The following is a 15,000-nucleotide window of genomic DNA, read 5'->3' on the forward strand; positions in this document are numbered from 1 at the left end:
AGAGTGTTGACTGTGGAGCCAAGCAAACTAAAGCTGTGAACAATCTCAATCTCTTCATCATCCATCCTGATGCTGCCAATTGGTCCAGTGGTGAGAATCTTTGTCTTCTTGACATTAAGCCTCCATCCATATTGGAGGCTGCAGTCCTTGACCCTCTGCAGCAAGCGCTTCAGGTCAAATACCATGGTGAAATTTTTTAATATAAAGAATTGAAAATTTAAAAAAAAAAGAATTGAAAATTGAGCAGAATAAGGTTTGGTCATCCTTTAGTTGTCTGTACCAGTAACATTTTAGGACTGGATTGGTTTTCCACATTCTTTGACAATCCAGTTTCTATTAAATGGAGTGGGTTGAGACTTTCTTCATCCTCTCATCTGTCTCTAAGGTTAAGTTGTATATTTCTAACTTCTCTTATGATTATTGCAAACTTTGATTCTTAGGATAGTTTTTATTTTTTAAGAATTGCTTCACACTCCCCTTAGAGTTATTAAAAATAAAGGACAGAGAAAGATGGATATACTTCATTGAAACATATGAGGGAGAGAAACTGTTTAAAAGGGATATGTGATTGGTTATTATTGTCATGACAGGAGTCCAGGCGAAGGCTGCATAATGGAGTGGACTTCAGGGAAGGGATTGTACAAATTAAAGAATTTTTCTTTTACTTTTTAAAGAGAAGATCGAAATGGGGGGTGGGAGGGCGATGAGCAGGGAGAAAATACAACAATGAATGAATAGAAACCCTAAGTCTTTGTAAACTTTCATTAAAATAAATAAATATGATATATATTATATATATTATATATATTTTATATACACACACACACACACACACACACATATAAAGGTTGAGGGAAATAAGCAGGATCCAATTTATTTAAAATCCTCAGGATTCAGTATAGTAATAGTCACTCCTCCAATGAGAGAGAAATGAGAGGCAAAATTTACATCACTCTAGTCTCCTTATCCATTGAAGGATTAAAATGTTCCCAAGGTCAAAAACAGTGTGGAGCAACTCTCTAAACCTTGTGAATGGCTCTGTATTGGAAAGACAGGAGTCGGAAATTCCTCTTTAACTGAATTTGAGTTTCATGTTGGTGCCACTGTTTATATTCTGTATGACCTGCCTTTCTTTTTATGCTGAGTTTGTTTTACCTTGTAAAGATTAGGAAGAGCATGTTGTAGCTTTTAAATGTGAGAAGTGAATTATTAATAGGTTTGGAATAAAAAATGGTCTTGCATTTCTTCTATTAAAAGCCATAAGTTCTAACAAAGTTGAAACTTCATTGAAAGTGTCCTTGAAAATTTTTCACTAATCTGGCATTCAAAGTTTTTTCCTTTCTAGATTTATGGCATGGCTGTTTTTTAAATGAAGAAAATGCAAAGACCACATGCAATCTAATTAGAATCTAATTCTTCTTATGACTCCTGCAGTTAATGAAGGCTGTTAATATAATCTTGATATGTTTTATTAATCTCTCAAATTTAATACAGCTGTCAAGCCATATCCTACTCTATTCTCCTGACATTATTCACTGATTATCTACTTCCTAAAAGTCAGAGCCTTAAAAATTCTATGGAAAAGTCCTACTGTGTGCATATAGAATTGTCTTGAGTTGGACTTGCCTGGATGGCATATAATAACAACAACTAGTTCAACTTCACATTCTGTTCAGTAATATAACTTGCTTTTTGAAGAGACTCATTCACATGTTTAAAAAAATAATACTTGGTGATCAAATCCAATGTAAGAGAAATGTGTTACTTCTTGGGTGAAATTCTTTATATTGCCAGTATATACTTGTTTATTTTCTTATTTTTTTTAAATCTAACTGACTTTCTTTTCCTTTACCTTTTTCATGTTTTTCCCTCCTCCATCTTTTTCAAAGCTCCTTTAGTATTAACATTATTACTAGCTTACCTGAAATTGATGGCAAGAAGTTACTTTCAAGTACTAATTTTCTCAAATTTTTTAAATGCGCAATCCCACACATTCAAAAATAAAAGTAACTTACATTTTGGTGAATAATGGATAATTTGTAATAAATACTTGAAGTACATATTCTCAGTGAAAGAAGTAATTTTGTAAAATTCCACATAAAATTAAAATTATTGACCTTTGCCAATAAATTTTTATTCATTTAATTATTTGATAAACACAATTTGTAGTAACAAATGCTTTCTGTATAGTGAACATTAGATTATTTAGTAATGAGTCAAAATTTAGCCTTGAAATGAGGGGAAATTATAATTAGTGGTTCTAAGGAAAACTGAAAAAGCATGTAAAATATTCATAATAGTAAAAAAATCTCTCAATTTCATCTGCAAAGAAAATGCTGTGTCTTGATAATTAGAAGGATAGTCTTCCTGGATTAATTCTCGGAACTGGATATAGAGTGAGAAGGAAAGGAAAGAAAATATACATTATATAATACTATATAGAGAACAAAGGAAATAACAGGCAACAGTGTAAAAAAGAAAATGTATTTTTTATGATAAGTTAAAATTACATTGGAAATCATAGAATAAACTGTCCAGTGTGCCTATGATTTACTATGTATTGCAGCCTTATTTTTCTAATTATACTTATAATTCTTTATATATTTGCATGTATGTTTGTGTGTGTGAAACTCTGGTGGTCTAATCTTTTAAGGAGTTGTGTTACGGCACCTCTGGTGGTTTGAATCTACCAGCTTCATTATGGGAGAAAGATGGACAGTTTCCTCTTGTGTGATCTACAGCCTCCAGAATCCCACTGGAGGATCAGCTATGAATTGGTTATGACTCGTTGACAGTGAGTTCAGTTTTTTTAAAAAAGATGAAATATAGTATAAATATCAATACATATCTTATTATGTATTGATAATAGTTTGTATATTTAGATATTTTTAAACTAATTTAATTATGTTAAATGCAAAAATATATGTTCTTATTCCTTTAGTTGATGCAAAAAGCAATATAAAATGTGGTTGTTATTTTTGTTACGTACTGTTAAGTCAGAACTGATGCATAGCTGATCCTTCAGTGAGTTTCGGTAGACAGGTAATCACAAAGGAGGAGATTGTCCATCTTCCTCCTGCAGAAAATCTGGTGGATTTCAACCTTGTGCCTTTGGGTTGGCAGTGCAGTTCCTTTGAACCAGTAAACCACTGGAGCTGTCTATGAAATGTGGTAATCTTCAAATAACAAGAAAATGAGACGACAGGTGTCCTCCACTATTTGAAAGTTTTGGTTTTAGGAAGGACCTACATTAGTAGCTACGTTCACGGACTGAAATAAATCTGAACTTTTTCACTTCTGCAAGTAAAGATGAAAAGTGAAATGAACAAACAAAAAAAGCACTAAACATTTGTTATGCAGCACAGATGGCTCCTAACTGAGGAACTAAAGCCAGCATTTTAGAATCCAGATACACCATAACTTTGACCTTGTGTCTGTGAACACTATATATTAGTGTTATTTCAGGATTTATATGTTACTTGGTGTTATTTTGGTAGGTTATTGTTTAGGGGCCTGAGAATGATGGGAAATTTTACCATGTAAACAAATGATAATGACTTCTTTGCCATATCCCATTTGGCTTACACAAGATCTCTGTATGTACAGTTTATAATGATGAAATAATTATAATTTATAAGTAAGAAGTAAATAAGTTACATAGTTCTTAATGATTCTACACCATAAATTTTAAGGATAAAATGTTGATGTTTCTGTCTTCAAATTTTATTATTTCAGATCACCAGTCTGAAATGGGTGCTCATTGATAGTGTGCTTTAGATTTTAGATCTAACAAGTACAAATGAGAAACATTTGGCTGTAATTAAAGAACAAAGAACAAGAGGACATAGAGCAGTCAGTTCAGAAAATAAAGAACAGTTGGCTTCTTCTAATTATAGCCATCTTGATTTTTCTGTTTTTCTCTGTATGTATAAATTGAATGTTTCATGAAAAAGGAACCCGTTAGCCTAATTAAAGAAATTAAATTCATTGCAGATTTCCTGAAGTGATTTTACACTCCTCCTTAAACTCAAATCTCAGGAATGTGTTATGTTTTTCTTTTGGCCACAAGTCTTCCTTTGATGTAGTAGAGGTTGAGTTGATGTAGTAGAGGTTGAATTGGTCTTTTGTAATGCTGTATATCTGTTTATTTCTCATCTTCTAAGTGAAGTAGAGATTGAGCTACTAGACTTCTGTGCTTGGATAAGGTTGAATTGGGCAGAAGTGCAGATAATGTTAAAATTATATAGCATTATGTATAACCATAACAGTTCAGAGGTTACTATTAAACACTAAAATAAGGGTGTAAGTGCTTATAAAAATAAGAGTGGTTATGAGGAAGCATCTCCTCCACTCACTTCACAAGGGAGAAGGGAGGTCCTCATTAACAGCATCAACAACACAAGATCAGTCTCTGTGAGATTAGATTTGCCTCTCCACCGCCTTTCTCTTATTACTACAGTTTACAGCCTTTGAAAACCTGCTGCAGGGCCAGTATTATGCAATTTCAAATCAGCAGCAAAGAAAGAGAGAGGGAGAGATGTTTGTATCTATTGAACATAATTAGGAGTAAATAGGATGTTAAAGCAATGTCTATTTTTAACAGGCCTGTTTTTTTCAGTATATATTCTTACTGGAATTGTTTCTCTAGTGTCTAAACCCATTGTTGTCAAGTTGATTCTAACTCACAGCCACTTTATATAGGGCAAAGTAGGACTGCCTCTTAGGTTTTCCAAAATTTTAATTTTCACAAATGTGAACTGTCCCATGTTTTACCTCAGAATGTTCTAACTGTTGACTTTTAAAATAGCTGAGTGTTTTGACCACTGCACTACCAGGGCCTTTTCTAGAAGTTTTGGCTAATTAACATAATTAATGTTGTACACTTTGAAAATTATTGGAGCAACTTCAGTAAGACACTGTTTCGAAGTTTGAATCATGTTGTTATTGAATAACACCAAAATGCCCAGAACTTTATATGGAAATTAGGAAGAAGGGACACCCACCTTTCTCTTTCCCTTCTAATTCATTATTCACACTTTAACAACTCTTTCTAAAACAGAGAGATTTCTCTGATCTTTTTTCATTTAATTGGCAACCCATTTCATGGTACAGTGGCTCTTAACCAACGAGATGTATTTAAATTATACTGAGCCCTTTTAAAGTTTGCTGGTTTTTGTTGTTAGGCACTATCAAATTGACTATGGATCATAGTCACTCTAGGAACCTCAGGTTAGAAAGTGGTCCTGTCTCCTCACAGTCCAATCTGCGCTGTGCTCAAACCCATTGTTGTAGTGCTTGTATTAATCCGTCTAGTTGAAGATCTTCCCTTTCACTGACCTTCTACCTTCTAAGAGTTCCCTCCTCCATGTAACATGCCCAGAGAACTTATAGTTAGAAAATCTGAATTTTGAGGTTCCAGGATTGGGAGGTATAGTTGTCAAAAAATATACCCAATGATTTGATGTCTCTTTATGTCCTATCCCAACCAAACTTTTCTGTTTTCTCTATTGTTGCTTACGTGAGTCTCCCTTTTCTCTGTACAGCAACAACCAGACCCATCTCTGTTAGGTCTATTCCAACTTTTGGGAGCCCTTTATTGCATTTCTGAGGCTGTAACTCTCTACAGGAGGAGAGTGTTTTATCCTTATTCCATGAAACGGGTAGATTTTGGTAACTGACTTCTCAATTAGCAGCCTAACATATAACAAACTGTGCCACCAGGGCTCCTTTTCTGTACTTACTGAAAACTCAATGCCATTGAGGAGGAATCAGTTTCTAATTGACCCTCCAGCATATTTTCAAGGTTATAAATTGCACCAGAGAAGATTGCTTGTCTTTTTCTTGAGACACTGGTGGATTCAAACCACTAGAGAGGCCCTGTTCTTGGTTTAGCAGCATAACTCCTCTGCAGACTGTCCCACCAGAGCTTCCTTCCTCTGTACTAGCTATGTCAAATTAGATATTACAAAGAGACTTAGATTTGTTCCATGCCTGTATATACATGCTGTAGCCTGAAATGTCGTAGTCTTCCTTTATCGTTCCTTTCCCTCCACTCTAGCTCTTAAATTTTTCAGACAATTGTTTATCCTTTAGAATTTTCTTCTTATTAACCATTTTTTACTGCCCCAGGTAGAGACTAGCTAGTCTACGATCTGAATTTAGCTTTTATATTCAGTTATAGGTGATTTTATTTGGTTTTTTGTTTGGTAATTTATTTTATTTTTTTTTTAGACATGCCTCCCATTAGAGTGAGATAAGTGTGTTACATAATTTATTTTGCATATGCTGTATTAAATGAATACTTGAGTAATAAAATTATAATCTATTTGAAATGTGAATGAATGTACCTTGCTTTTATGAACATGGTGTTTAGAGGCTTTATTTAAATTGAAAAAGTGGCAACAACCAAAGTGTAAGTGGATACAGTGCCTAATTTTGTTTGCTTATTAATCCATATTAAAACTTGCATGCATATTCTGAAATTTTCTGTTCCTTTTTTCTCTCTTGTGTTTACAGAAGAAATCTCACAAAACTGTCCCTCATCTTTAGTCATATGCTGGCAGAAATCAAAGCTATCTTTCCCAATGGTCAATTCCAGGGAGATAACTTTCGTATCACAAAAGCAGATGCTGCTGAGTTCTGGAGAAAATTTTTTGGAGACAAGTAAGTAATTTTTGTCCCCTTCATTTGCTGTGTCTTTGAAAAGTGGCCTGTTTTGCTTCCTTTTCCCACATGGTGTATAATTATGTGTTCAGGTAATGTACCTGGTTACTTCTGATAATTGTTTTGACTAGTAATTTTTCTTTTTACCCCCAAAACATCCTCAGTATTTTAAATCTGAATAATGAGATACTATTCCAAAGCAAACAGCAGTTTATTTAGCTTCTTTTAACAGTGATTCACTGACTTATAAAGGGGATGCTTACTTAGTCCTAATAGATGTAAAGTTTTTTAAATAAGTTTATGACTTTTCCTAAGTTTTATTAAAATATTTTTGTATGTAATGTTGGTGCAAGTTTACACAGAAAATTTGGTTCCTGCTTAACCATTTCGGTACATATAGTTCTGTGTAATAGATAATATTTTTCACAATATTGTCAAAATTTTCATTATTTCCTTCCCAGTTTTTTGGCTGTGTTTTTGTTTACTCATTGACCTTTTTTCTGTCCTCCTCAATCATCTTACCACATCATCTTTCCTTTAGTGTAAATGTTTATTGCTAGATCTTGTATACACAAATTACTCACTGGTAATATTATTTTATGAACCAATCTGTGCTTTATCTGTAAGGTGGAATCTGGGTGTGGTTTCAGGGAAAAGCTTAAAGGGTCATAGGCTCTGTGATTGCTGTATTTCTTACTAGTCAGTAAGTCTGACCTTGTAAAAGAAATTTAGTTTAGTTACACATTCCTCTCCAGAATTATCAGTATATGTTTTTTCCCTGGTTAGAGAAATCAGTAATGTTAGTTAGGAACCCTCTAATCCTTTAGATGTCTATAGATGAGGCTTTGATTTGTGCTGATGGTTGGCCTTGTAAACTAAGTTTTTTAGTCTGTGTCTTAATTTATTTCTATATCTTTTGCTTTGAGTATATAGCAACCAGTAATTTTATTTTTTATGGCTGTTCATAAATTAAGACAAACAAAAAGAAAGGAAATAGCACATACATTCATTAATTATGTGGTGGCAATTGACCACACTGTCCTGTGAAGCTATAATACTAAGCTTCTATATACAATAAATCAACCCCATGAATTGTTACTGTTGAATCAGTTGTAGTTTACAGTGACACAGTAAAAAATAGAACTATTCCATAGATTCTCCAAGACCACATATTTTTATGGAAGCAGACTGGCTCATCTTTGAACCATTGACCTTTTTACTATCAGTTCAATGCCTTAACCACAGTGATACCAGAACTCATGTAATATTGCATGGAAAGTATATATTTGTGAATACAATATGAAATTAGTGTAATTTTACCTTTGTGTTTCATTATAAAACTGGGTCTCTTTCCATTTAGGTACTTACTCAAAAAAATTCACTTGCATAAATAAGTAATGGGAATTGAATGTCGTAAGTCAGCATACCTTAAGTTAAATTTGCAATATCTTTATGGTGGATAAGGAATTAAAAGTAACATTTCTTTTTTTATTTTTATCTTTTCACAATATATAATTATCTAAAGCTATCATTTTTACTAAAACATTTTAATACAGAGTAATTTGCAAAATATGCTTTAAAGGCTATTTCTCACTTTTTATAGTCAGCTTTGACTCCAAGATAACTGGTTTATAAAAAAAATGTATTCAGAATTATTTTTAGACAGTAACAAAGGAAATACCATCATTGGTGTTGACGTGGTCTATGCCACAGAAACTTAGCAGTTAGTGCTGTTCAAATATATCCATTCACAGATTAGGAATTTTAAAAAATGTTCTTCATTGTCATCTGAATTAAAATAACTGTTAAGAGTATGCTAAGTAACTGTAAATAGTCTAAAGCAGAGAGGAACTCAGAGTTCCCCAACTAAGAGGATTTCCTGCAATTGCAGTCATGTATTAACAGTTGTGATCTCATAAAACCAGTTGACACCCTTGGGGAAAAAAGGGGGAAAAAAACCCCACCAAACCCAAAACACCCAACTTGATCTTATAATTTTAAATAAACCTGTAGGTCAAATTGTTTGTGATCATTGTAAAATTCTGGGGAGTTTAAAACAATATTGATTTGTCAAAAGGTCAGTAAAGAGTGGAAAGATTATCTCACATCTACTCAATAAGCGAGTTTGTTTTACTGGCACCTTAAGCCACAGAGAATTATGCTTTTCAGACATCTTTATAAGCACAGACTCAAGGATCTGAAATTTCTGTGCAGCTGATACATGAGTGAAATCATCACTAACTCAAATGATGGTTTCTTGAAATACTGATTAAATTCTTTCTCTGCTTCACAGGTTCTATTTTCAGACTTGAGAAAGTTGCTCAATATGTCTGTAAAATGTTTATATTTATCTTATCTAATCTTAATAAGGGACAGATTTCAAGCTTCTTTTCAATCTGCTACATATGTCTAGCCTTACCCAAAACAGCTCTTGTGATGTAGCATCTGGCATGTTGCCCTGCTTAACTGAAAATTTAGCAGTTCAAATCAGTTAGTGCTTCTACTGGAAGAAAGTGAGCAGTCTTATCTTGTTCAGATTTGCAGCCTTTGAAACACTACAGTGGATCACCATGGCTCAAGAGTGAATCAGTACCAACAGTGGGTTGTATTGGGTTTACATTGTTGTTTATTGGCATTTAGTTGGCTGTGACTTTGTAGTAAGTCTATGAACAACAGATCAAAGTAGTACCCTGTCCTGGGTCCTCCTCATAGTGTCTGTTATGCTTCAGTCCATTGTTGCAGTTACTCTAGCAGTCCATCTCAGAGAATGTCTTCTCCCTTTCACTGACCATCTGCCTTTGAAAAAGAGGTCTTTTTCCAAGGACTGGCACCTCCTGAGAATGTGCCCAGAGTAACTTGGATAAAGCTTCATCATCCTTTCCTCTAATAAACACTCTGGCTACATTTTCACCCAGGCAGATCTGTTTGTTCTCCTAAAGTACTGTAATCTTCATCAATAAAACAATTCAAAGATGTAAATACTTACGTCTTCCTTATTCATTGTCCAATATTCACATGCATATGAAACCATGGAAAATAGCCTTGCTTGGGTCAGTTGTAACAAAGAGTTCCTTGACAGTATATATGCCAATGTAACATAACTTTTTGTTTACTAACTTCTGCTGCCAAGGATGTTGATTATAAATTCAAATAAAATTAATTCATTGACAACTTCATCTTTTCTCCATCTATGTGATATTACTTATTGTTTCACTTGGGAGGAATTTCTTCTTGGTTTAAAGCCATTAAAATGAGTGATTCCTTTGTTAGATCACTGTATGCAATTGTTGTTATTATGTGCCCTCAAATCTCCTGCGACTCATAGCAACCCTATGTACAACAGCTCTGAAGCCTGCTCTGTCCTGCGCCAGTCTCACTGTCTCCAACAAAGCTGTCCACATTGCCCTAGTTACTCTTCTATGCTGTCCGTCTACCTCCACGTATGATATCCTTCTCCAAGGACCAGTCTCTCCTTGCCACATGCCTAAAGTATGTAAGACAAAGCATCAGAAATCCTAGTTTCCAAAGAAAAACGTGGTTTCATCCCTTCCAAGATAGACCTGTTTATTTTCTTGGTGGTCCATGGTTGGTTTGTGGTTCAAGACTCTTCTCTAGCATCACAACTCAAAAGGTATCTATTCATCTTCTGTTACCCTTAGTCATTGTCCAGCTCTCTGATGCATAGCAAATAATTGAGAAGACTATGGCCTCGATCAGGTGGACCAGCTTATTATTTTTCATGTTTTTTCACACAGTAATTTAATCAAACATATTTTGAAAGAACAAATATGTGAATTATGGGGCTTTCAAAGGCTTACATTCTCATTATTTGCAAAGGGAGATTCTATGGTGTAGTCCGTGGGGAGTTGGCCTGCTAAACCAAGAACAGCTCTCATCGTTCATATCTGCCATTGGCCCAAGGGAGACAAATGATACAGTTTACTCCTGTGCAGTTTACTACCTGGGAAACCTAGTGGAGGTTCAGCTATTAGTTGATTTGGACTTGATGCCAGTGAATTTGAGTTTGAATGCTTTGTTATGTTTTCTCATAACTTAGTCTTCATAATGAAACATTCTTGTCATTTGTCATGCTTCCCAGTGAGACCACATAAGAATTCTATTTGACCAAACCAGTGCTTTTTAAAGTAAAAGCATTCTTGTTTTTTTTAAAGAAACAGAACAGTTGAGACATTGGTTCTCAAATGGCGGGATTGTTATTGCTTATAAAGCAGTTCTTAATTTTGTTATTGTGACTAATGTGATTTTCTTTACGAAAGGAACAGAGTCAACAAATAGAATATATTAGATTTGCACTAAAGTTGGTTATCAGCTCTTGCCCCCCAAAAAAAATCTTCTTAAGGTAATTATAGGATTAATACTCCACTAAAACAAAGAGAAGATAAAAATTGTGGGGCATCTTATGTCTACCCAATTCCAGCGTTTCTCCTCCTTTTTGGAATCATGGTATAGCTTATGTGTCTGCTAAGCACCGAAGCCCAGTGATGGACAGGCTCTCAGAACTCAGCCTGAGGAATTAGTAGCATAGTGTGTCAGGGACTCTGGTGGCCTAGTGCCACCAGGAGCTGCACTGTAGTCCTAAAGGGCATATGGTTCAAATCCACCAGCTTCTCCTTAGAAGAAGAATGGATGGTCTCCTCCTGTATGAGTTACTGCCTCTCAGATCCACTGGATGGTCACATATGAGTAAGTTCCAACTCTGAAGCACACAACAACAGTGTGTCAAGTTTGGTACAGGTGAGTAAGTGCTCAACTCTTAACTGTGAAAGGTTTGAACTCACCCAGAAGCACCTAGAAAGAAAGATGGTCTGGCAGTCTGCATCTAAATGGTTCCAGCCTTTAAAACCCCATGGAGCAAATGTACTCTGTCCACAAGGGATCACCATGAGTTGCAGTTGACCTGATGACAACTAATAATGGCAATTTAAAAAAAAAGGTTTGTCAGGGCAAATTGATTAGAAAGTTTTATACTTATTATTTTTTTATGCAAACTCATTTGATCTTTTATTAGTTCAATGCTGCTTGTGCTTCCTTAGTCTGTTGACCCAGGATATGCTGACTCAGAAACATCCGGCAAAGAGAAGTGATATTAGTGAATAAATACGCTTCAGTAAATTCTGCAAAATAAAACAAATACAAAACTGAATATAAGTACATGGGGATAATACTGTATAATCCACAAAAATGTAAGCATAATGCTCAAAAACTTAGTGTTTGAAAAATCAGATGACATGTGAGATTGGACAGTCATTTTTCTAAGCAAGTAATTTTCTGGGTCCTAGTACTAAGCACCTCTTGACATTGAGAAGATTGAGATATAAATTAAAATTTAAATAACTAATAAACAGTCTTCAAATGATATTATGGGTCCTTTGTGGTATATACATAACAGATTAGTAGTTGTTGGTTGAACATGTTAGTACATAGATATACTTTTCTAGCGTTCATTCTCTCTTTTCCTTTATTTTTTATCATTTTCTTCAGATTTTAAATAAGTTATTTGGCTTTTTCATGCTATATCACCAACATACATTTCTAAAAGAGCCCTCATGGCAGAGTAGTTAAAGATTTTGGCTAGTAACCCAAAGCACAGAGGTTCTACCCAACTAGCTGCTTCATAGGGGGGAAAAAAAGCAGTCAATTCCATATGGTCGCAGAAATCTTATGGACAGTTAATTCTACTTTGTCCTGCTGTGTCACTATGTGTGGCAATTAACACATGGTTCAGCCAAAATTTGGGCATGGTTTTATGAAAATTTTTGTTTATATTTTCCTTCCTCTTAAATATTTCTGTCACTTTATTTGGCATAAAATTCTTACTAATCCTTCAGAGTTCATTTTTGCTTCTGTTTCAGCCAGATCTCTTACCTCTTAAACGTCTAGAATTTCTTCGTTTTTCTGAGCTTTTATTCTTTTACTATTCTAGTGAAATAATTTGTATACTTATTTCCCTTTAGATTTCCAAATAACAAACTAATATCCTTCAAGTAGAAACAAATTTCTAGTTGAATTTCCATAGACTTTCTGAGACTGTACATCACAAAGGCAGAAATGACCCATTTTTCTCCTGTGGAACTACTGGGTCTTTGAACCACCTGAGAGGCATAATCTTTGGGTTAGCAGCAAAACTCCCTATGACTTATGCTACCAGAGCTCCCTATCAAACATTCAAACTCATTGCCCTCAAGTTAGACTCATAGCTGGCCCTCCAGTGAATTTATAGAAATTATAAATTATTAAGTGTGGACATTTTTCTCCTGAGGAGAACCTGATGGTTTCAGAGTGTTTGAAAGATGCTGTCTTTAGGTTAACAGCACAATTCGCTATAGGCTCAGGGACCAGAGCCCCAATTAGACTGTGTTATTGTTTGCTGTCAAGTCAGAATGGTCTCATAGCTGGATCCCCCAGCCAGCTTTCAGAGGTAGCAAATCACATGAGAGGAAACTACCCATTCTCCTTCTGAGGAGCATCTGGAAGATTTCAGCCCTGTGCTTTTGGTTTTGCAGCATAATTATTTACCACTAAGGACACCAGAGTTCCCTATTAGACTATGTTGTTGTGTTGTTATGTACCATCAAGTCAGAATCTACCTGTAGCTGACCCTCCAGCAGGTCTTCAGAGGCAGTAAATCTCATGGGAAGAAATTAACTGTCTTTTTCCTATAGAGCAACTTGTGAGTTTGAACCACATGCCTTTGAATTGGCAGTGCAACTCCTTACCACAAAGCCACCAGAGTTCCAACTATACTATAGACTCCATACTATGGGACAGTGTCTATAGACTGTAGATAAAATCAGATTTATATTTTTGTGCTTCCTAAAGTAACTCTCTCAACATAATACCTCATATACAGGCCTTAAGGAACTGTTGTTAATTTCATCTAAATGAGTTGTATAGAGGAATGTATAGGATCATGTGTATATGTGGAATAGAGAGTACTTGCTTGTTTGAGTGGGAGGAAGCCTTGCTGGTGGCAATGTATGCAGTCTCTGGAGCCAGACTGAGCTTTATTACTTTGGCCAAGCTGTTTAATTCCTCATTTACTTCCTCATATACTTCCTCATTTACAAGATGTGGATAATCACAGTGATCTAAGCTTGCTATGAACAAAATTATGGCAAAATGCACTAAAACCAACCTACCTGTTAGGCACTTGCAACAAACCTAATGTGATTAACACTCTGTAGCAAAGCCATTACATAGCTTAAGAATATCTTACCCTTAACTCTATGAAAGTATTTATTAGTTATTAATTCCATAGATAACATTAGCCTATCTATGATGGGTGAGGTAAAAGCAAAATTTCCAATTATTATTATTCTGTTTTTTTAGTTGTGTTCATTCCCATACATGAGATATAAAACTGTCATGCTTACCAAAGGAAAAGAAGTTCTCTGTTTGTCTATTGCCCAGTTCATTTCTTTTACCTTTGATTTCCTGGGGAAGTGGTGTGGACCTTTGGTTTCCTGTATTTTCCTTTCACTTTTAGTAAGAAAGAATTGATAATTTCGCTACTCTTTAAGTGGATTAAATTTTTCTACTATATTAATTAAATTTTCTCTCTAGTTAAATAAGAAGAATTTTCACTATACTTAATAAAGAGGATGCACAGAAAAGAAATTAAGTTGTTGTAGAAGGAAACTAACTGCAGGAGCTTTAGAAAGTAAGAAAAAATTAGAATTGAAATATAACTGAAAGAAAAGCTAGTTAACAAATTTCACTGTATTTATATTACTGGAAATTCCTGTTACTGTATTTTCTTCTTTAATAAAATTATCTTTATATAGCAAGAAGTTTTATTTTGTTAATGCTATTGTAACAATGTCCTACCTTCATTGTAAGGAAATCTGGTGACCTTGTGGGTAAGGAACTGTGCAGCATCTCAGAAGAATACAGTTCAAATCCACCAGGTGCTTATCGAGAGAAATATGAACACTCTCCTCCCATGTGTCTTATGTCTCTGGCACCCCCTTGGAGGATATGCTGTGACTTGCTTCTTGCTCAGTAAAGCAGTTGGTGGATTTGAACTGCCAGCCTCTGTTGTAGTTGTTAGGTGCCGTTGAGTCAAGTACGCCTCATAGCAACCCTGTGAACAGCGTGCTATCCTCACACTTCCTGATACACAAGAGCCCACTGCAGCGGTCACCATTTCAATCCACCTGATGGAGGATCTTTGTCTCCTCTGCCGATCCTCCACCCTTCCAAGTCCCTATTCATTGTCCAGGTCTCAGATGCGTAACAAGTGATAAGAAAAAACATTGTCTGAATAAGATGCATCTTAGTCCTCACACTGACATCATTAGTTCTTAATAATTTGGA

The 15,000-nt window shown here is 35.0% G+C and overlaps 1 protein-coding gene across 1 annotated transcript in view; it reads left to right on the forward strand.

Moving 5' to 3' along the window:
* Positions 1-15,000, forward strand: part of CBLB (Cbl proto-oncogene B, E3 ubiquitin protein ligase) — a 326,116-nt gene that overhangs the window by 145,651 nt on the left and 165,465 nt on the right. The window contains exon 3 of the mRNA XM_006890001.1: positions 6,517-6,663. Within this exon, the coding sequence (XP_006890063.1) occupies positions 6,517-6,663 (147 nt within the window). The remainder of the gene's footprint in view (positions 1-6,516; positions 6,664-15,000) is intronic.

Source organism: Elephantulus edwardii, unplaced genomic scaffold (assembly GCF_000299155.1).
Source record: "Elephantulus edwardii isolate Elephantulus edwardi_28Jun2011 unplaced genomic scaffold, EleEdw1.0 scaffold00085, whole genome shotgun sequence".
In the NCBI taxonomy this organism is placed as follows: Eukaryota; Metazoa; Chordata; class Mammalia; order Macroscelidea; family Macroscelididae; genus Elephantulus; species Elephantulus edwardii.